The sequence below is a fragment of the Vulpes vulpes genome, chromosome 5, assembly GCF_048418805.1.
Source record: "Vulpes vulpes isolate BD-2025 chromosome 5, VulVul3, whole genome shotgun sequence".
Classification (NCBI taxonomy): Eukaryota; Metazoa; Chordata; class Mammalia; order Carnivora; family Canidae; genus Vulpes; species Vulpes vulpes.
In genome coordinates this window covers 63,557,910-63,580,410 of record NC_132784.1, presented here as the reverse complement: position 1 = coordinate 63,580,410, position 22,501 = coordinate 63,557,910, and the positions used below count along the sequence as shown (strand labels likewise).

The window sequence follows — 22,501 nt, the reverse complement described above, 5'->3', positions numbered from 1 at the left end:
GGTGTTTATTGACTCACCCTTCACTTCACGTTTACAGGTGCCTCCTGTGTACCAGGCAAGTGCCCTCTGGGGACTGGAAGGGGTGCCAGCCAGGGGCCCCCAGTGAGGGGGGCATGGAAACTGGTCACCTGTGCAGTGTGGGGCCCGGGGTGGAGCCGGAGGGGACAGCCTTTCCAGACACAGTCCCCCAGTGGAGCCTTCCAGGCAGGGCCTTCATGGGCACCCTGAGCCCAGAGACCACAAGGCCCAGACTGGGAGCCTGAGTCAGGGCAGGCCTGCCTGGGGAATTACTGGTGCTCAGTGTGGCCAGAGGCTGGGCTAGCGGACGGCTACTGTGCTTACGGAGGAGGCTGAGCCTTTGCAGACGGAGGTCCAGAATTGGACTTATCTTCCTGTTCCCTGCTTCGGGCCTTCTCTCTTGCTCTCCCTCCTCATCTGAGGAAACATCGTCAGTGGAAACATGGCTCCACAGAGAACCTCCCTACCGGTGGGCTGGGGCTGGGCCCCCATCTCCTCTTCCTCCATGAGGCAAGAAGGATGCCCCATCTCAGCCCTAGCACCCAGCAGGCCCTTTGTATGTATTTACCGACTGCCTGGCTGACTGTGCTCTCAGATTGCTTGGCAGCCCTGGAGAATGGGTCTCATGTAGGAAAGGATTGAGTGGCCTCCTGAGCATTCACTGTGTGCTGGTGCCTAGGCAGGGGTTGGGGAACAGACTTGGCCCTTTCCCAGAGGCCACATCAGGTGCCGCTCTTTGGCGTGTTCTCTCTTGTCTGGCTCCTACCAAGGTGAGAGGTGAGGACTAGGAGTTGAGGAGGAAGAGGGGCCTGTGTCACCTCTGCAGAGCCACCCTCCACCAAGGCATGTCGAGAAATAACTGCTTCCTTGGAATATGAGGAAAAACTCATTAACCCATATCCAGACATGCATTCGGATTTAAGGCGGAAGTAATGAGTTACTTTATGTTAAATTTAGCAGAAACTGCCATTGTTCTCATGGAAAGTCATCATTTTTTCCTTTCCCCTCAATGGTACGAGATACCACATAAGCCTTAGGGAGCTGTGAATGTTAGGGTACCTCTAGGGGACAAGGGGTGTCCCGGGTGGGTGGGGAAGGACCCAGGCCAAGTCTTCAGCAGGTGGAAGAATGGCATGTGTCCCCAGCGCCCATACAGTTCCAGCCCTACCTAGGTGTGCACGTGATTGCCAGAGCTCTCAGGGGACAACCTGCAGCTCCCATGAATACCAGCTACGTGGAGACCAGAGCCAGCAGTCCACCTTCCCAGGGCCTATGGGGTGGGGTCAGAGGTCCCCCTAGACGGCTGCGGATTCATTATTTTGATCTTCGATGGTGCTCCAGGGAACTTAGCCCAGAGTGTCTATCCCGCCTGGCAGCCACTCCGTGCTGGTGGGCCCCAACAGCAGAGCTGACCTCGGAGAGAGGGGGTGGGGGCTGGGGGAGGGGTACAGGCAGTGGAGACCACATGTGCTGCAGACACCTGGCCCCTGGCACACCAGACCCCAAGCCGAGTCAGTAGCCAAGATGACTGTAAAAGTTAAATCTTTCTATTTATTTCAAGAAAGGACAAGGAAAGTGGACTTGGACATTTTATATGAAAACAGACAAACAGAAAAAAAGGACCAAATAGTTAATCACATTCATCTCAACATTGAAGTTTCAAGGCACCTACAAGGAGGCCAAAGGGCGGTTCGCAGTGCACTTTGGTTTGTGTTGTCGTCGTGGTGGGTGTTTGTGGGTCTTGGTTTTCTGAAAACCCCTGTCTGGTGGTGAGGTGGGGAGTGAGGCAGGCAGGCCCGGGTCTCAGATGGCAGCAGGCAGCAGTGGGAGTCGTCCCATCACTCAGACCCCCGAGAGATTGCTTTACCTTTCAGAGAAAAAGGAAAAAAAGACAAGGAACGGGCGGCCGAGTGGCCTCACAGGGCTGATTCAGCAGGCGAGGAAGGCCGGGGCTCAGGGGAAGCCCAGGGTGCCAGGAAGACAGAGGGGCCTTGGTCATGGGGCTGGCCTCCCCTCCCCTTCCCCTAGCCGGGAACCCTGCCTTCTGCAGCAGAGGGACCCCCACTTCATTCTTCAGGGTCCGCCAAGGATCTCTCCTGGGCCGCCTCCTCCTTAGACTGCTGGAAATAGATCCCACTGAGTGAAGCCTGAGTGGCTCCAGAAATCTTTACAATACCAAATGAGATACAAACAACCTTTTAACATCCCGAGAGGGAATTGCTGTCCGTGGCTCTTAAAAAAAATGTTCACTCTGCAGTGCTTATGCGTGGGGTTTCTTTACTTTTTTCCTTTACCTCCCTGTTCACACCTGCCTGGTGACATTCATAATTAGCAGGTGTCCACTCCTGTAGCTGAACCAGGCACCCGAGCCATCTCTCTGGCTCACCTGCATTCGCAACCCCACAGCCTCCCCCAACCTGCCATCTCTCTCCCTGTCAGATGACAAACCTCCAATGCTGGGCTATTTGGCTTCCTCACCACCACTCTCAGCATCTCTTTATGAGCTGGAAGGCACCAGGGCCCTCCATCCAAAGAATCCCCCCATGCTGCAGCCTGGTGGGTGGCCCTGGACGCCAGGGTGGGTTTCTCAGCTGGGTTGAGTAAAACAAAAACAAACAACAACAAAAAAACCCCCACAAAAAACCCTAAGGCCAGTTTCAGAGGTTTGTGCCTTCCTCCTGGGTATCCAGAACCTTTCGAAAACTGGACCAGCCACGCTCTGAACATGTGCCCTGCATGGGGCAGGTGACAGGTGCCCCAGATGGTCTGGCTCAAGGGAGGTGAGCATGTGGCAGCCCCATGTCTGCTTCTGCTTTGATTGTCAGGTTCCAGTTGCATTGGTTTTCTGTCTTGAGGAGAAAGCCTGGTTAGTTCTTCCAGGTGAGTGGCTCTGGGAGCAAGGATTTTGGATGGGAGTGTCAGACAAGGTGAGACACCCAGTTCTCTGCCCTTCTCGTTACCTGTGTGAGGCTCAGCTCGGAGACAGGAAACTGAGTCACCCAAGCTTGCTGTTAGATCTTGCCCAATGGCTGGATTTGCCCCTCAGGCTCACAGCTGGTAATCAGTGGGTCCAAAGGACAGCAGAGTGAGATGCTTCTGGGAGGAAAAGCCACTGAGAGGAGCCCCTCTCTGGGCTGGCTGCCGGCGAGGCAGGTGCAGGATAGGAGGAAGGCCATTGCCAACATATCTGCCTAGGCTCTTTGCACGAGCCCAAGGGGGCAGACAGCAAATGAGGAGGACAAGAAGTGAAGGGAGACTCAGAAAAGAGAAGCTAGAATTCCTCTGTGTGACCCAGCACAGAGGAGCACAGGGACCTGGCATCTTGCCAGGGTGGCTGCTCACCCTGATGGCCATAAAAGAGATTTAGGGGTGGTGACAGCAAGGACCTTCCCACAAGGACTCTCCAAAACTCCAGCTTTTGGGTTTTCAGGTGGAGATGGGGGCGGTGTGGGAAAGACAGGGGTCAGGGCACTGTGGTGGCCACAGGGGCCTTAGGGGCTAGCTTTGCTAGGAAGTAGGGGCCTGGTCAGCCCTCCACAGGCAGCCGTGTGCCCTCATCATGCCCACACTGCTCTCCTAGCACAAGCTGGACATTTTTAGGAGAGACATGGGAGGGGGCAGTGACAGTGGTCTCCAGCAGGGAGACTGAAGTTCTGGCCTGCGCACAGTGTCTTCAGGGGTGACGTGAAGAAAAGGCTGGCCTTGCCCCACAGATTCGGGCTCTCGGGGCACACCTGCACACCCACTTGGTGGTGAGAAGCGGGCCTGACCCCAGTGACAATAGAACTTCCGAATCTAGAGAAACAATATATTTAAAATGCAGAGTGAGGGGAGGTGGGAGGGGACTCAAGAGCCAAGGGGATCTTTTTCTGAGTGTTTTTAAAGAAGCAAGTGTGGGTATTTCAGGCAAGTACTCGGACCATTTCAAAAGAAATGGTAAATGCTTGAAAACAGAGTGAAAAATGCCCCAGGCAGCCGTCAACCTGGCTGGGAAGGATGGATAGAGCCGGCAGCAGCCAGCAGCGCTGAGTGTGGAGTGCGGAGTGCGGCAGGGCGTGGGGGCGGGTAGCCAGGGGCACGCAGCAGGTCTGGGGAGGGGGCAGCCTGGGACCAGTACAGTGGGTGGTGGACCCTCTGACCAGACTCTAGGATGGAATGAGCGTGTCTGGGCTTCCCCTCCCGCTGCCTCTTGGACACCGAGGATGGGCATTTTGCAGCATCTCTGGTGGCACAAGCTGTGGAATGGCCCTGACCCAGGATTTTCAGGGGATACTGGTCATTCTGAGCAGCGCAGTAAACATCTTGATATGCTCCTTACAGGGTCCTGGGGGATGATACAGTAAGGGTAGGAACCAGGATCTTTTAGTCAAAGAACCAGGCCTTGGCTAAGAGTGGAAAAGATCTGCCATATCCCCATCAAGTACTTGAATGCTCCTGGTGACAGAGAGCTCACTGTCTGATTCCTTTGCTGGCTGAGTTTCTCTTCCCTGACCTTCAGTTTTCCCTTTCCAGTTGGCCCTGCTCCCCTTCACTGGCCATAGGGAATGAATCACAGACCTACCCCGGGACAAAGGAAGCAGAAAAGCACATCTAGAGTCTTACTAAGTGACTAGATCAGCTACTTCACCTTGCTCCTCACCCCTAAAGGGAGACAGAATCTGGAGGGAGGGTGGGGGAGTCCCTACTGGGGGCTGGGACAGCTCCTGAATGACCTGTGTGGGCCCTGGAACCCTCCCTGTCCCCAAGGGCTGAGCACAAGGCACGTGATTGAGGCAGGACTGCCTTCCCTGAGAACAGTGCTTGAGTCCAGGCTCCGTCCAGCCCAGCCTGTTTCTGAGTGCTCTGGCCTGTGCGGTGTCAGCCTCGCAGACCCCCGGCTCCTCCTGGGGGCTGTGCAGGGGCAGCCTTCCAGCCAGGCTGGAAAATCCCTGCTTTGCACACTGCCACTGGGGGCAGGTTTATAAAATGCAAAAAATCCCCCTTTCCTTTCACCTCCAAGGAGTTTAATCTCTTCTAATCAATTTAGCAGACTCGCTTGGTTGTAAACGGTAATGATTTGCATTTTTGAGCCTTTTTATGCCTCTTTAAGAAAAAAGATGCCTCCTCTGTCTGCCTTCTGGAAGGCCTGTGCAGGGCTGTGAATTGCTTGTTAGCACTCACCCTGGCACTGATCCAGCGCCAGGCCTCCGCCCATCACCTGCAACTGATCTGAGCTCAGGGAGGGGACGTGGGCATGCAGGTCCCCCACAGCTGACGCTGGCTGTGCTCCTGGCCTGAAAGCAAGGTCCCGTCCTTGGGGATGCAGGCCACTGGGCACCCCAGGGCCCCTCTTCCAGCAAACACCCCAGCTCTCTCCTGGTTGTCTCCCCAGCCCCGTTGCTCCCTGTCTGCCGCATCCAATTTTCCTTGTTGTATTTTTCATAAGCTTGAGGCTCAGAAGCCCCGTCCTCCTCCCTGGTGTGTTCTGCAAGAAGCAGATTTCTGGAGTAGAGAGGGCTGGCGTTGGGACTTGAGCTGCCACTGGCGGGCTGGGGGAGGTGCCCTCTCCTCCTGCCTCGGCTCCAAGAAAGTGAAGGAGGGAGGCTCAGGTGCATCCTGGGCATGCTGCCCGGTGCTTCTCCAGGCCCCGTCAGCCACCTTAGACCCCACAGGGATCCTTACCTGGCCTGTCCCTCCCAACCTGGGCCTCCATCACCTGCTGTGGATCAGCGAGCACCTTCTAGAATCAGTGGAAGGGAGGAGCCCTTACTTGGTCTTTGGAGCTTCCAGCTTTTCTGGCTTCTCTGAAGCCAGACTCCTGCCTCAGCCCAGCCTCCACTTTGCAGAAGGGGTAACAGAGGCTGTGGATTTACAAAACATGTTTTCCCTCTGCCTCTCTGGAAACCCTTCCTGATCCCTCCTCAAGTGCTGCTCCTGGTGGGCCTCCCTGGACCCCTAAGGGAAGGAGGAGGAGGGAAGGAGATGAGGCACAAGGCAGACATGGGCTCTGGGCTCTGGTTGGGGAAGCCTGGCCTCTCCACCAGCCCCAGCCAGGCCGTCTTCCTAGCCGGGGTCCCTCCCCTGCCAGTGTCACTTGGAGCCAGAAAGGGCCAGTGCCCCCGCTCCTGCCCCCAGACCTGGCACCCCACTCTGGGTGGGGAGGCCCTCAAGTCAGCCATGTGACCGCTATGTTCCTGTGGAGGCGGCCCAGGAAGCTGGAGCCAATTTACAGAAGATGGAGCCTTCCTCGGGGAGGTCTCAGGAAAAGGGAAGGCGAAAGAGGAAGAAAAGAAGCTTTTGATGCACATCATGTCTGCGGAATGGAGTATGACTAATTAATAGATTTTATTCTTAGTAATCTCTTAAGCATTCCATACATTGGGCCCCACGCCTGAGCTGAGCTTACAAGAGGCCTCATTCGCAAAATGCAAATGACTCGCCTGGCCCTGCTGCCTCCCCTCCTGCCTTGCCTTTTCTCCCCCTTCTCTCTCTCTCTCTCTTTCTCTTTATTTAGGGGAAATTTAAAGCAAAATTGCCATGTAATAGAAAAGAGATTCTAATCACCACATCTAATTACGAAGGTAAACCACTTAACCAAAGAAGTGTCATGGGCTTTTTTTTTTTTAAACTTAAAACCTGCTATAAATGCCACAAAATACACTCATCAACACTGACGCCAACAAGGTTGTTCTGGCTAGTTAGAGGCTGCCGGGGTCAGGTCGGCTGCCCGGAGAAGGGAGATGCTAGACAGAAGTGGTGGCCTGGGTGCTGGGCTTGTCTTCCAGGGCCCTGTCCTCACTTTGTCCATCAGGGGCTGGGGGAGGCTGGGCACCCTGCTGCATCTCTATTCTTGTGTTATGAGGACACTCAGAGGACTTGGACCAGGAGAGGACAGGGCTGCAGAGGAGACCCTGGCTTCAGGTCCCCTCCTTGGCTTGGGGAGCTGTGAGGTGACAGACATTCGGGAGCTCGTGCTCAGAAAGGACTCCAGGGGGGATGTCTGATGCTGAGGGCAGGAAAGGCGAGAGCAGACCCACTATCCTCAGCTCTCACAGGGCAGGAGGATGCCTGCAGAGAGCCCACCCACCGTGAGCTCCTGCCTGAGCCCCCCAGGGGAGCAGGAGACCCCTATGTCCTCAGGCCCAGGTGGGCCTGGCCTGCCCTGTGCTGCGGGGATCACGGAGGCCTGAGGCCTTTCTACCCTTCACTGACTCCAGGGCCACCTGATGTTCCCCAGATGCCTTCCTGACCTCTAAGGGGATGATTTGACCCCCTCCTGGTGTCAGGAGAAGAAAGGAGGACAGATTAAGATCAGGGGGCACCAAGCTTGTAGGCAGTGGGAACTTGGGGGCTGTGGTGACGGGGACACCAGCAGAAGGCATGGGTGGTGCCGTGAGGGAGGGGACCTCGGGCTTCTTTCCCTCCCCCCTCTTCCTGAGCCACTGCCCCACATCCTCTCACATCCTCTGCTCCTCTCCAAGCTGCCCTAACGGCTTGTATCAGGGGTGCCTGAGGCCAAAGTGAGGCAACCTCCACAGAGACGTAAAATTAAGGCTTGGAAAAATCTCTCTCCTGATCTCATTGAACGAGAAAATGATTCAAGTGGGCCAAGTCGGGGGAAGGTTTAGTTTGGAGCAAAGTGTGTCCATGCCTCGCGCCTCCACCGAAGGCTTGGGGGAGCCGGGTTCCCATTGGAGAATGGGGGGTGCCTCTTCTCCACCCTACTTGCACAGCCCTGTGGCTATTCCTTTCGACCCCACCATTCCCTGAAGGGGCCATCACATCTTTTCATGGCCTGTGAGTGGCTGGCCTCCCGCAGCCCATCCTGGCAGCCCTGTGACCTCCGGCCAGCATATGCTTCCTGACTTTGGCTTCTGGCAAAGCCTTTGGGGCCTTTGAAACCACCACCAGAAGCCAGCCACCTTCTTGACCTCCCCTGCCCTCGGGCCAGTGTCTCTGACATGGCTCTTCCCTGGGTGCCACATTGGTGGCACGTTGATGGGTGGTGGCCCAAGCTCCCCAAGGACCAGGGATGCAGGAGACCCCGGAACCCCAGGCACCACTCCTCCCTTCCTTCCAGCTTTGCTGTCATCCTTTCATTATTGTTTTAATCTCATGGCCCACCACACCACACTGCCAGCTGATAAATGATGGCCACACGGGTTCCAGGAGGAAGAAATAAAACCAGGATTCTCCCGAGGGCACCGGTCAGTACCCTTTTGGAGCTGGCATCTCTGGAGGTCTGGTCTTCCCTCTCCAGAGCAGAGTGCCAGGGGCGGGTGCGGCCGAGTGCTCTGCGTTTGGGGGGCTGCTGCTGTCTCCCAGGGCTCTTCTGAGAATTTTCATGTCTTTTTCTGGGCTTTTGTTTAAGCAGCCATGGAAACCATTAGGTCTAATCAGCTGATTTAAAAAAAAAAAAGTCCCTGTGCCAATTACCTGTCCCGGGAGGAAGCATACAGCACAGAAGAAACAGAAAGTCACTGCTGAGGTGACTGCATCTGTGTGTTGGGAGTTGGAGGGTGGCGGGGAGAGACACAAGGACTTCGGCAGTCAAAGAAAGCTTTTCTCTGTATCAGAAAAGATTCTGGCCCAGCTCTGGCCAACCTGAGATAGGGTTGAGCTGAGAGCACCCCCTTCCCGGGGTCTCCCTGGCCACCCGACTGGGACAGAGACACCTGTGCCTTTACAAACAGCATTGTTCCCCATCCCAAACCCTCCCCCAACACGCTTTGTCTACTTACTCAGTGATTTCTAGGAGAAAGCAACATTTTCATGACTCTATTGTCTCAGGAAATTGTACGAACTGACCCAAGAAGTAGAAAGGACCGTATATGTGGCTCTATCTACCCATCTGTATTGAGAGACACGACATAGAGATCAACAGGGAGGTAGATGCACCTCCGAGTGGCTGGGAAACCGCAGCTCCCCTGGGGCTTCCACCGAGTGCTGAGTGCGGTGCATGGAACTGACGAGGGTTTTGGTATAGGAAAAAGAAAGTTTGCTTTTTTAATTGACTACACCATTGTTCAAAGAATGCAGTGAAAGGCGTGCTCTTTCTGCAAATCTGTAAGGGAAATGCTATGGAAAGAACGGGGAAGAGGTTTCAGGACACTATCTCCATAGCAAAAGATCTTTTCTTCCCTTTCTCCTTTGTGAGGAGCCTGAAAACCTTCCATCATGTCGTTGTCGGTTGTCGCCAGCGAGAAGCTGGCAGCGAGCGAGAGCTGCGTGGGGGCTTCGAGCGGTGGCTGTTCTCTCTGACGGCTCTTTTGTGATGGCCCTAAACAGAGCATGAGGCGTACACAGATGCTGTACAGGTAGTATCTTTCCAGTTCAGGGGAAAAAAAAAAAACCTGACCCAACCCTTCCTGCCATATTATTTTTAGTTCTTCCCTCCCCAACTGGCATAATTTGGTATAAATTATGTCTTCAGCAACGTCAAATCCCCCTCCTACCTTCTATTCTTAAAAAAAAAAATTTTTTTTCCACTGTGGTGTTCTATAAAATCATCAACCCTTCCCAAACTTTGCTTTCTGCTGAGAAAGTCATCATGGAATTTCTCTTCCTTGCTCTATGGGATGGCAGCGGGCTGGGCAAAGCCACGGCGTCGCCAGGCTGGGAGGAGGCGGCGGGAGCTGGGGCAGAGGTGGCCCTCGTGCCTGGCATCATGTGTAGGTGTAGTCTATGTCAGGGATGCCCCCATCCCGGTAGCCCCGCGTGGTGCCGTAGCCGATGGTGTGTGTGCCCTTACAGAGGCTGCTGCCATTGGAGGGGAAGATGGTATGGACCACGTACTCCTCTTTGGCGCGGTAAGGGTTGATGGGCAGCATCTGCAGCCCGGGACCCCGGATTTCCAGGATGGAATTATCCTTCTTGGTTCCTGACTCCATATAGTCATCCTTTTTCCGGCTGCCCCGATTGTAGGCCCGATCTCGGGTCAGCAGCTCGCCAGCCCGGTGCACGTACCAGCAGATGGCCCCCAGGACCAGGAAGAGGAATACGAGGGCCACAGCGCCACCAATGATGCCTGCCAGGGGCAGGCCCGCCATGGCATCCGCATTCTGCTCCTGGTTAAGGGTAGTAGTGGGGCCGTGGCTGTCTGCCGTCTCCGCCTTGGCACACACGGGCGTCTCATCGGCCACGTAGGCGTTGCTGGTCTCCATGGTGACCATGCAGATGATGTAGGTGGACTTGGGCTCCAGCGCTGTCAACAGGTACTCTGTCTTATCCCCCTGCACCAGTGTCTCCGTGATGGAGCCCACAGCAGGGCTGTGGCCCAGGCGGAGCCAGCTGAGCCGGAAGGAGGAGGCAGGCAATGTGGCCTTCCATGTGATGCGGATGGAGTCTGCCGTCAGCGGCTTCACGTGGATGGCCAGGGTCTTTGCGCCCTCGCCTGTGGCCATGGGGTAGTCGAGGCTGGAGTCAGGGAGGCGTAGCCCCGGCCTCTTGGCCTTGAGGGTGAAGAGCGAGCCCTGGGGTGTGGTGGCAGAGGCATGGTTGCTGGCCGTGGTCTTGGCAGCCGCGTTGGCTGCGCCCCCCTGGGAGCCCGTCTCGAAGCACTCATCCATCTCGCTGGTGATGTCCCTGATGGCCATGCCGCGGACCTTCTCGGGGCCCTGGCACATGAGGCCGCGCACATTGACCACGGCCGCCCGCGCCTGCACCCAGTCCCGCAGCCACATGAGGTTACAGCCGCAGAACCAGGGGTTATTTCTCAGTAGCAGCTGCGCCAGGTTCTCCAGGTCGTCGAACAGGCCGCGGGGCAACGTGGTGAGGTTGTTGTTGGACAGGTCCAGGCGTTCCAGCTCGCGCATCTTGGCTAGCGTGTTGTAGGGGATGTGGCTAATGGCGTTGTCCTGCAGGTACAGCTTCTGCAGGTGGGCGCTGGGCAGGTTCAGGGGTGGGGCGGCCAGTGAGTTGCGCACCAGTGACAGCTCGGTGAGGTTTTGCAGGCGGCTGAATGTGTCGTCGGCAATGCGCTGGTTGGCCAGCAGGTTGCCATCGAGCACCAGGCGCCGGAGGCTGTTGAGGCCCTTGAAGGCGTGAAGCGGGATGGTGGAGATGCGGTTGTCATCCAGCCGCAGCTCCTCCAGCGTGCGGGGCAGTCCCGAGGGGATGCTGCTCAGGTGGTTCCGGCTCAGGAAGAGCAGTTTGAGCTGCTTGCTGTCGGCAAAGGCATCCTCTTCGATGCTGACGGTGGACACAGAGTTGTCATCCAGATGCAGCTTCTCTAGCAGTGGGATGCGGGCCAGTGAGTCCCTGGCAATTGTGCGCACGTTGTTGTCCTGTAGGTGCAGCTCCCGCAGGGAGCGGGGCAGGTTGACCGGGAACTCGTCCAGGTCATTCTCGTACAGGTAGATGACCTGCACATTGACCTTGGTCTTGAGGTCCTGGGGGATACCAGCATTGTTGATCTGGTTGTTCTGCAGGTAGAGGGTGGTGGCGTCGTCGGGGATGTCAGCAGGGATGGAGGTAAGTCCCCGGTCATTGCAGTAGATGAAGCCATTGTCACAGCGGCACACTGAGGGGCAGGTGGTGCTGTCGATGACCTCCGTCAGGAAGGCGATGAGCCCGTAGCAGAGGAAAAGCCAGTCCCGCAGGTCCATGGTGGCCGTGGTCATCATGACAGTGGCTGTGACAGTGGCAGTGGGTGTGGTAGTGGCGGTGGTGGCCGGGTGTGCCACCACCATGGTGGATGGCTGGGGGGAGCCGGGCCCCGCCTGATCTGGAGCCTCAACACCTGCAAGGAGCATAAGACACGTAGGGTGAGAGAGCGAGTCTCGGCGCCCACCCACCTGCCGCCAAGGGGTCGCCGCAGGGCAGAGGCCAAGCCTTGGGGTGCACACCCCGTAGCCCTTTCTGTGCCAGGCTTACATTGCAGGCGATCCTTGGGCTGAGGTCAGCCTCTAACGACATCTGGCTAATGCGAAATCTCATCAGGAGCAAAGATGTCTGTGAATTAGGCGGCTGCAGTTTCGGCTCCCGGATGGTGATTTCAAGCCTCGGGTGAGGTTAATTTAGTGAGAGCCACGCCGTGGTTTCTGTTTCTTCTTTTTGAGACTTCACACTAAGCCAGTCTTTATGGCTAATGCTAAAAAGTGGCTGGTCAATGTTGATGGGATGGATTTAAGGCGTGTTTTATGGATTCAAAGCCACCATTTCTCACTGGAACAGAAACTCGCATCCCTATCTGGCTTGTACCCAGGGTCTGAGGGAGAAGCTCGTTTCTGTGAGAGGCCCTTGAGTTCAAAAGAAGGGGGGGTGGGGGTGTCAGTAGAACCTGCAAAAAAGAAGCCTGGCATTGCCACTGGTGAGCAGTGGAGAGCGAGGAGCTTCATTGTCTGGTGTTAAAACATGTCCCGTTTGTCACTCATGCATTTTACAGACAGAAGAATGAGGTGTCAACGGGATCACTTTCTTGTGTATTTACAGAAAACTCTCTTTATCTGAGGTGCCCTCCCTAGCTCTGCATTCTGTGTCGTGTGGGAAATTAATCCATACTTGCCCCCTTCCCCAATCGTGAAGCTTTTGGCTATTTTGAAAAAGAAAATTATCTGTATTCTTGCATTTAAAGAAATGATGCAAATAAAAGGAGGGAGGGGTCCATGCCAAGGGAATCGGCTGCAAGGTGTCGTTTCGGTTTTTGGAAATGGAAAAATTGCTGCATAGATTTTTCTCATATTTTGCTGTTCATAATGGTAAAAAAACAATCAAAGAGAAATGATCTTTCAACCTCAGTTGAGAAGGTGTCTTTGTGCAACCGGCAAAGGTCTGCCCTGTAACTCTAGGTTCACGAAGCCTTTTCAACGGTGGGACACAACCATTGCCTCCCTTAGCCTGAGCTGGCCCACCCGGGGAACTGAACACCTACCTCCATTTCTCATCCAACATCAAACCTCTCCCTGGTCTGTCTCTCTCTATTCTAGAACTGCTCCTCTCCACCTAGCAAACTGTTCTTCATCTCCTTCAGGACCATGCTCACATGTCCCCTCCTCTGCCAGGTCTTCCTAGATAGTGGAGATAGAGCCTCTCTATCTCCATCCATCCATCGGTCCACCCATCGACTACTTGTCCATCCATGCAGCTATCCATCTTAGCCATCCAGCAGATTTTTGTGGAACACCCCTCATGAGCCAGCCTGGGTTCTAGCCCCTTGGGATCCCATTCTGGCAGGACAGTAGCTCGCACTATGATAAAGACTGCTCCTAGGGCTTTATGAGCATTTATGTCATTTAACCCTTCCAGCAAACCTGACGTCAGTGCTCCTCTTCCCACTTAACAGATGAGAAAACTGAGGCTCAGAGGCATTAATGCACTCAAGACCACTTAAGGAGTGGTGGGGAGGAGCCCAGGCCAGAACCTTGGCCACTAGGCTCGTGGCACCACATCTCATGCCCTTCTCTGTGGGGTGTTGGTTGCACTGGTGGGTAGTTAGTGTTTTAATGTCCCTGATGAAATTTTAGGTACTCAAGATGGGCTTATGTAGGCCCGGTGTGGCTTGGCATCAGCAACCACCCAAGGTGCTGAGCAAGGCAGGAATGCCTCCAGGCACTGCCCCCTACATACTCATGCCCCATTTGCATTTATGCGGCCTTTGGACCGCCAGCCCCAAGGCCTCCTGGACTTTGCTCCAGGTAAGCTCAGGCTTTGCCCATGGTTAACACACTAGCTGCGCTCAGGGCCTGTCAGGCAGGAAGCTTCATCCATGAGGTGGGCAGAGGACAGCTGGCTAGAAGCAAGTGAGGGCAAATGGGAAGGGTGCATGGGGTCTGTGCACAGAGCCAGAGGGGACAAGGCCTCGTGGAAAGCCGAGAGACAGGGGGCCTGATGAGACTCTGGGCTCCTGAAGCCAGCTTAGGCACCCTTTTCTGAGCATCCGCTGGCTGGAGGGGCTGAGGACACTGCCTGCTTATTTCTGGCTGCTCCCTTAACTCATCTCCTGGCCCAGGCTCTGGATCCTGAGCCCACTCACAGCTCTGCCCCGTGGGACTTGGAGAGGATCTTTGCTTCCCGCACTTGAGCTTGCTCTCGGGGGATTTAGCTGTCAGCTTTGTTTCCCTGACCTGGTGGCCCTGGCCCACTCCTGTCCTCTCATCTGCCTCCAGAGCCCTGTTGCATGCTGGTCTGCCCTCCTTCCTCTGTATTAGCGAGAGTCATCCTATAAAATCTGGCTGGAACATGGGCATCCCAGGCTGCCTGGCCTTTATCCGACCACTGATCCCCTCATCTATTTTTACATTTAGGACTGAGAAGGGCACTGGCCCAAACTACCCAAGAGGACAGGCTCAAAATGGGGCTGCTGCGTAGACCTGGACATGCCGGCCTTCAGAGGACAGGCTAAACCCAGGCACACGGGGGACCAGCCAGCCGGGTCTCACCCAGCCCCCTTCACAGAGGCATGTTTGTACTTGTGCGGGCTTATCATGTACACATGAAGGTTATGGAGCCTGGCTATCCCGTCTCAAGATGCTCAGGAGCAAAGAGGTGGGGCTGGGGCAGGTGCTGGGGACAGGAAAGCTCAGGTCTGCTCAAAGGCCACCTTGCCTCTGTCTCAGAGGTCCAGTCTGAATTCCTCCAGCAAGGGCCCCAGCATCTGGTCAGAGGACACACGACTTCTCTGACCTGTCAGTTGCTGAGACCTGGCACATGGGGTATGTGTGGCGCCTGGGCTTGGCCATGTGGGGGCAGTGTCCTGAGCATGGCGCAGACTTGTTAAGGCCAAAGTCAAGGCCAGCCACCACATTCTCTGGCACACACAGTTCCCAGTGCCCGCTCAGCTCATGGCCATAGCCCTCAGCCTCCAGAAGCCCTGGCATCATAATAGAGTCTAAATTGCACCTTTCAGAGATGCCTGATGGATAACCAAGAAGCAGGTGGGAAGCAGGGACCCAAGGTCTTTCCCTTCCCCTGTCTGCAGACCTCATCCATCTTGGCTGAAGCTCCCCTCCACCGCCCCTTCCCCAAGGCTGCAGAGCAGGGCACAGCTTGGGGTGGGGGGGCGAGGAAGAGAGCATACCTTCTGGAAGAACCTTTAATTGCCCGGGGGCCAGGTGGCCTTTTTATTCCTTTGTTGTGTGTTTGATGGTTTATGTGGCCATCACATTAAACCTGGTAAATCGCCGTCTTTTACGGGGTCACTTAATTGTTTTGTGGATTCCACAGACTAAAGCATAATGGAGTTCTGACCTGCCAGCTCCGTGATTGACAGTACGATCCTGCCCTCTGGGGCAGGGGAAGGGAGCAGGGAGGGGGCTCAGGGTGGACATATATACAGGCCCCCATTTGCCAAGGGGGGACCTGGGGCATCATTCTTGGCATTCTCCATCAGTCACTGGCTCCTGCTGTCCTTAGGATAGAGAAACCTGGGTTTGAGTCCTGCGTCTGCCACTTCCAGGCTTCTGATAGGGACTCCTTGTCAATGGCTGTGATGCTGGGTCCCCACTCCTTCTAATTGTGTATCCTCAGCCCCATACCCCAAGCCACGGTAGAAGCACTGATCCTACAGCTGGGGTGCACAGAGCTGGCCCTTCAACACCAGGACCACTCTGTGTGACCCTGGGCTGCTCTCTAGCATCTCTCTCTCATGAGGAACTAACTCTCCAGGCCCAGGGAGGGGTGTGAGTGGGTGCAGCCCACAGCTCAGCTCTTGCCTCGGTCCCCTTGGAAGTCTGAGAGGCAGCCTACCCCGGTTCCTGAAGGCCTTGACCTCCCTCGTGCTGCCTCTGGGCCTTTGTTCATGATCACGGGACACGAGTACACCCTCCCTTGCTCACACCTTGCCAGGCCAGCTTCTACTCCTCCCCAAGACCTCAGCTTAGAGCCCCCCACCCCCAAGCTTTCTCTGATCCTCTGCGAAGCTGACCCCATGCTGGCTTTGCTTACAACCACTTCACTGGTGGGAGATATTTATCTGCCAGCTGGATGGAAGTGCTTCCCTGTTGGAGAACCCCTGGCCTGGTGTCTTCCCCAAATCCCATCAAGCTGGAGGCTGCCAGAGGCCCAGGGACTGCTGGGGGATCCACTTGGGAGTGGGGGTTGGAGTGAGGGTAGTTAGAGAACACAAGACCCAGCACACAAGGCCTAGCACAAGCCCTGGCATGCTGGGTAGGACGTGATGTCTACTGCTTCAGGTTCTTGGCGCACCCTTAGACATGAGCACACCAGGGGGCTGAGCATGTTTTTGGAAGGAGCTAGAGGTCCCAGGCAAGAGAGGGAAAGCAGGGCAGGCCTCCTCATACCCCCAAGCCCCCAGCTGCCTCATGTTCATCAATGAAGGGATGTCCTGATGCTGGGTTGGTCCCCTGAAGTGGGGGGGGGGCAGTCTCAGCCCCCACTTTAGGAATCAGAGAATTCCAGGTGGTGCTGACCCCGAGATGGAGGCATGTGGACTAGAATCAGGGAGGAGACAACAAAGCTAAGTTCAAACCTGGCCTCACCAGTTCTCGGCTGAGTGGCCTGTGGCGATGCCTCTCTGGGCCTTGGCTTCCTCATCTGTAATGAGCTGCCGGGAACCCCACTCTCTAGGGAGGACAACAGGAGAGGGGCTGTGTGGAGTGCCCAGCACAGGACTGAGTGGTTTTAGAAAGAAAGGCTGCTTCACTCTGTCCCGGGGAGGGACCCCGAGGTGCTTCTATGACCCACTCAGCGCAGCTGCCCACCTGTCTTGGTGGAGCTTCAGAAACAACTGAGCCAGGGAGCCCCTCGCCTTCCCCTTTCCTGTGTCCCTGCTGCCGGCCCTCTTCAGCAACAAGAATTCACTGTGTTTTCCCTAAACCTTGCCAGGTCCTCAGGTCCTTCCTGGAAGAGCGGGGCCCGAGGCAGGAGCAAAGTGTACAGGGCAAACTAGAGTGAAAGGAGCCATGGTTTCCCCCCACCAGGCAGGGAGCTTCACCTCCATACCTCTGTCTAAATTAACGTCCCACACTTTCTTCCCCACCAGCCAGCACTACCTTCCCAGCTTAGCTATAAGCAGCACAGGAGGAGGGCCATAAGGCAGGGGGGCTGGGAAAAGCTCCCCTGCTGCCACCTCCAGCGAGCCCTCCACCCCCACCCCTGTAAGGCCAACAGCCAAGGAGGCCTGCCTGGGCTCAGTACAGCGGCTCCCCCTCCTGAGGGTAGCCTCAGGTCTCAGGCCTTCCTCTGTAAGATGGGACCATAAATGATCCACTTCCTTGGGTCTCGTGAGGATAAGCTATGTTCGCCTTAGCAGCAGGCAGCACTTCTGGGCAGGTCCAGATGGGAACCAAGGGCCAGGGGGGAGACCCTGGCATTTTTGTGTGAGCGCACTTTTTCCTAGCCCTAGTTCGGGCCCAGGCCAGCCGAAGCCCACTGAATGCACCTGCTTCTGGCAGGGAGCCAGCTGCCATGACCCTGGAGCCCCTTCCAAGCCTGCCCTGCACTATAGTGCCCCTGCTCTCATCCACTGGTGCCACTGAAAACTTATAGTAGAAGGGGGAGAGGGCTAGGGTGGTGGGGATAGAGGATTCTTTTAAAACCTAAAGTTAATTATTTTTCTAATTTCATGCTGCATGCATTATGCATCAGCTGTTATCACTAGCAGTAATTGCAGACAGGTATGCAAATCCACTAAAAATGTACCTCGAGTTCACCTCACGGCGTAGGCCGTCTGGGCGGTGCCGGGCGGCAGGATGTCCTGAACTTCAGAGAATGCAAATCCCTTTCAAAAATAAGACTTTAAAATTGTGTCTTAGGAGGTTAATTATATTGATAACAGGGTTCGATATTAAACTATTCGGGGCCAGGAGGGGGTGGGGGGATGAAAGGAGACACATGTAATTTTGTTTCTCTCTCTCCCCACATTATTGAATAAGATATTCCCGCACCTGATATTTCTGTCTGTCTGCGTGCATTTTTTAGTAAAGCTGCCTAGACTGCAGCTTCCTTTCTTTGGGGAAGGAAAAAGGAAAGGGCAGGGGAGTTTCAGAAGGTAGAAGTAGGGCTGGAGGGCCTTTATTTGGGGTGGGGGCAGAGGGAAAGAAGAAATAGGGCAGTCAGGAGGGAACCCCACGGGTTTGTAGGGTCAGGGCTGCTGGGCCTCTGAGCAGCCAGCAGGATCCTGGCAGCCAGGGGCAGAGAGAGAGGAGCAGGGTGACCAGGAGAGGCTGGGGATGGTGATGTTTGTTGATAATGAAGCAGAGGCAGGGAGCAGGCTGGGAGCAGGCTGGGGGTGGGGCCGCCTGGGGCTGTGTGCACCCCCCCACTGCCCTGTTCCTGGAGAGGCCCTCCCCCAATCATGTATCATGAGTGGATTCTCCAACCATTCACACTAGAATGTAAACTCCTCTAAGCCAGGATCTGTTCTGTCCCATTCACCAGCCCAGCAGAGCCTGGCACAGGAGTGCTCATAAGCATCTGGTGAATGAATGAATGAGTGAGTGAATAAAGATGCCAAAGGAAGGCCCCTGCCAATCTAGGTTTCTAGAAACCTAGAAACAGGGAGAGGGAGAGAAGAGGGAGGCTGGCACCCCTTCAGCCCCACCCCAGGAAGTGGTAGCCAGCCAGGTGCCCTTACCACGGCAGCCTAGGAAAGGATAGGGACTGACTGGTCTGAATTGTACAGCCAGTGGTAGAGGAGCCAGACACAGCCCCAGGCCTGGACTCGCTGTCCAGCGCTCTCTCCTGCCCTTTCAGTTGCCCAGGGGGCCGTGCCCCGCCCCAGAGGGAGAAACCTGAGGAAGACTCCTGCCTGCCCCGCTGCTCATCTCCTCTGACATGGAGAGGCTGACCTGGCATTGCCCAACTGCAGATCTCCTTCCAGGCATTAGAGGCCAGCCTCACTTTCTTAGAGAAGGCTCCTCCCCTCCCACCCCACAGATATGCACAAGGGTGGACCCTGTCCTCAGGACCCTGGAATGGGGGAGGTGCAGGACCTTGGAGATTATCTGCTTTTTTCACAGGGAAGGAAAAACTAGGCCCAGAGAGCAGAAGGGATTGATCCAGCAGCCCAGGACCCTCCTCCTCCCGGCACTGAACCCTCAAAGCCTTTCCCAGAGGTTTGGCACAGAGGGGATGATGATGCACAGTATCCAGCTCACACAGGGACTCCTGGGGCTGCCTCCCCTGCCAGCAGGTCTGCAGACCCCTCTAGCCCCATGGAGTGGGGCCCATTAGTGGCAGTGGCTGGCCAGGGGAGCCCCTGCTGCATGTTCAGTTCTTCGTGACCTCCTCTCCCCTCCAGCTGGCCGCTGCCCTGCAGGGCTTGCATGCCCAGTGTGCAAAAACAGGGAGCACATTCAGGGAGGGGAAGGGATATGCCCAAGGTCACACTGCGTACAACAGGAGGGAGAGGGCACAAACCCATATCTGCTTGGCCCCCGGTTTGTTTCTCTTTGCTTTTCTGCCCTGGGATGGAAGGAAGCTCCACAACTCACCAGAGGCAGAGGCCCACACTGAACAGATTCTCCATAAATATTAGGGGTGCAGGCCTAGGGAGCAGGAGCGGGCCCTAGGAATTGCTCCCCAGCCCCTCTTGGGGCTGGGAGGTAAATAGGGACAAATGATTGGATAGTGGGGGACGCATGGTAGGAGTGAGCAAGGGGAGGCCAGGTGGGCAGGGGCTAAGCTCGGGCTCCCTGCGATCCTGACGCCTGTCGGCCCTGCTGCCGGGCTGGCATGCCTTTATAATAAATAACAGCAAATAGCCGTTCCGCAGGGCATCTTTCACGCCGGTGGCTAATAACACGGCTATTAATGCCCCCGCAGACGGCGTGCGCGTCGCGCCGGGCTGACGAATGTCCCGGGCCCTGGCGCAGTCATAAATCAGCCCCTCTCCTGGGGAAGCGTGCAAAGAAGTGTCATTTTCCATCTTGGTAATGAATTGGGGCTTCCCTACCCTGCCCTGGGTGCTGCCGCTAGAAGTTGCCTGGGATTTGTGTTTGGAGAAGCATGAGCCCTCCCTCCTGGCCTCGGGGGAGCCCAAAAGAGTGGGCACCACCCGCCCCCCCCCCCCCCAGGCAGGACCCAGCTCCCCACCTGACCAGCCCTGGCAGTTCGGCAGCTCGCCAGCAGCCCACAGCTCCAGTGAGGAGGAGGGGCCCTCTGGCCTGCTGTGTGATCTTGGGACGCCAGCCTGCCACTCTCACCAACAGAGGGGCTGGTCTGCAAGCCAGATCACTGTTGCCCAAGGCCAGCGGGCACAAGGCCTTTGGTGGTGGCTTTGGCTCAACCCCACCCTTGGTCCTCCCGAGCAGGGCAGGGGCAGTCTGGATGGAGGGACTACCTCCAGTTGGAGGGCAGCAGGTGCCATGGCTAGTGACCTAGGTCACCAAAGGTCCTGCCTCCCCCGAGGCCTCACTACTGCCCCCTTTGGGCAGAACTCAGAGGGGCTCAAAGTGAGACCTCTCCTCTGGAGCAACAGGGTCTGGTAGGGCAGCAGGTTACTTGAGAAAAGGGTACTCCCATATACCCTAGGCCCACCCACCCTGGGGTAAAGCATGGCCACTGGGTAGAAAAAGACCCATCCCCTAGCAAGCAGAAACTGTCAGTTGCCTGACTGTGGGTGGGCTAGGTGGGCTGGAGCTGCAGACCTGGGGAGGTCTGTGATACCCAGTGCAACCCAGCTGGAAAGAGAGCAGGCCCCAGCCGCCTCACGCGCCACACTGTCTCTGGGCATTAGGAGCTACTGGGCCTTCCTGGGCCACCCAGAGCCCATCCACATCTGCCTTACCTCCTGAGCTGCAGCCCCGGAGCCTGCTGGGGTCTCTGTTCTGGATGCTTCCACTTGAGGTGGACCTGAACACAATCACATTCCGACCCTGTGGCCCCGGCACTCCGGGGCAGGCTGCAGAGCTGGAGTATTGGGTGGAGCTAGGGGCTCCCCCAGGAGCGGGGGGGAAGACCCCTGCTGTGCTCTGCTCTGCCGGGCTCCTGGAGCTCACACGTGGCTGCAGGGCTGGCGTCGCATGCTCTGTCGCATGCTCTGTCCGGTAGGCTTCAGGCACAGCTGGCCTCTGCCCCTGGAGTGAGGGGTGGGCACGAGGGGCCCGTAGAGGCACTCCCTGCAGGCCAGGGCCTCCCGCGTGCAGCCTGAGGGGGTTCTGGGCCCCTGCTCCCAGGCATGCCCTAGAGCCTGGGGTCCATCCTGCCCAGGTGGCCTCTCACTGTCCTCTTTCAACTTTTGCCCTTTTGTCTGTTGGCCACCTCCTCTGAAAGGCTTCTGCGTGGTTTTTACCCTCTTTTCTTCACCAAGTTTTTTTTTTTTATCCCTTGAAGTCACTTGGCAGAATGGGCTCCAGTGCAGAGAGCGTTCTTGCGTGACAATGCTGAGGGGGAGCCACTCTCCAAAGAATCTGTATTCCTGCCACTCAGGCTGTGTCTCCGGTGGGGGGGAGGGTGGGGGTCCATTACCCCGCTGAGGAGTTCAGACGTTCACAGGGGGCTGGAGCTGCTGACATGCGCCACTGAGCTGTCAGGCCTCTCTTTGGAAAGATGTTCGGGGGTGGGGGGGGTAGGGGGGCCGTGCTCAGTCCTGCTTGGCTTCTCCTGTTTGTTGAGAAGGTTTTCTTGCTGGGGAGGCAGGTTGGGGAGGGACAACTTAGTCCCGCTTCACCCCCTGGTCTTGTCTGTCCAAAAAAGAGTTCTGCTCACCCACTCCCTGCCTCCTCACCTGCCAAAAAACAATACAAGCTATGTAAGGCCGGGAAAATGAGGAGCCACGCAGGGACAGGCGGGCTGGGGCTGCGGCCCCCTCTCCTGCCATCCCTCTGGAACCCGCTTTCTTGAACACCACTCTCCAGTGAGCCGGGAGGGGGCTGGCATGATTCTCCATCATCTCCCTTCTCTCAAATTCAGAGAACAAACAGGGGGCCATGCAGAGCACCCTCCTCAAAGCTCCCCAGTTTCCTTTCGCTGGGGAGGAAGGATCGGAAAGAGACATGAAGTTCTGAGGGCTCCTGGCTGTGCAGGGGCTGCCTGCCCGGCCCAGAGCTGGCTCCACTTCCCCCAGCACCTGCTCCTCTTGCTAAATGTCATTCAAAGGATCCAACTGGGCCACCTCCTCGGCCTCGGCTTCCAGAAGCAGCACTGCCTTCCCTCACCATGGGAAGCGGGAGCAGCAGGGAAGCAGAGAAGTTAGGTCTCAGAGTCCCTGGCCTCCATCCTGCAGCTGCCCCACTTCCTAGGCCAGGGTCAGGGCTCCACGCCCCCAGTGCCCTCAGAGGCCATTCTCCCCTTCCACAGAGGCCCGGAGGCAGGGCTGGCTGCTCCTCAGAATCCAAAACAAAACCCAAGCCCTCCGATCACCTCTCATTAGCGTGGCGTGCTGAAGCCCTGCAGTGCCCCAGTGTCCGCATTCCCCCTGCGGGAGCCCCTCTTTGCAAAAGAGCTTTTATTACACATCTGAGAGTGTGAGCTCTGGTTTGAAATCGGATCCAGATGGGCTCTGCTGCATCTGGGCACTCTCCTTTGTTGGGCTGAAGGTGGCTGATTTGAGAAATGCTTGTTGTCTGGGGCTGTTACAAATAAAACCGAGGATATTTAGGGGTGC

General features: G+C 56.4%; 2 protein-coding genes across 4 annotated transcripts in view; one reads left to right on the top strand and one right to left on the bottom strand.

Moving 5' to 3' along the window:
- The window catches only part of MACROD1 (mono-ADP ribosylhydrolase 1), a 152,746-nt gene that overhangs the window by 35,438 nt on the left and 94,807 nt on the right, over window positions 1–22,501 (top strand).
- The window catches only part of FLRT1 (fibronectin leucine rich transmembrane protein 1), an 82,563-nt gene continuing 61,605 nt past the window's right edge, over window positions 1,544–22,501 (bottom strand). For 2 of the 3 annotated variants that reach the window (XM_072758290.1, XM_072758291.1), the window contains 2 exons: window positions 20,684–21,622; window positions 1,544–11,737 (listed from right to left, as the gene is read on the bottom strand). In XM_072758290.1, the coding sequence (XP_072614391.1) occupies window positions 9,663–11,687 (2,025 nt within the window). In that variant the 5' untranslated portion in view covers window positions 11,688–11,737; window positions 20,684–21,622 and the 3' untranslated portion in view covers window positions 1,544–9,662. The remainder of the gene's footprint in view (window positions 11,738–20,683; window positions 21,623–22,501) is intronic. The other variant, XM_026004587.2, reaches the window with a different exon arrangement.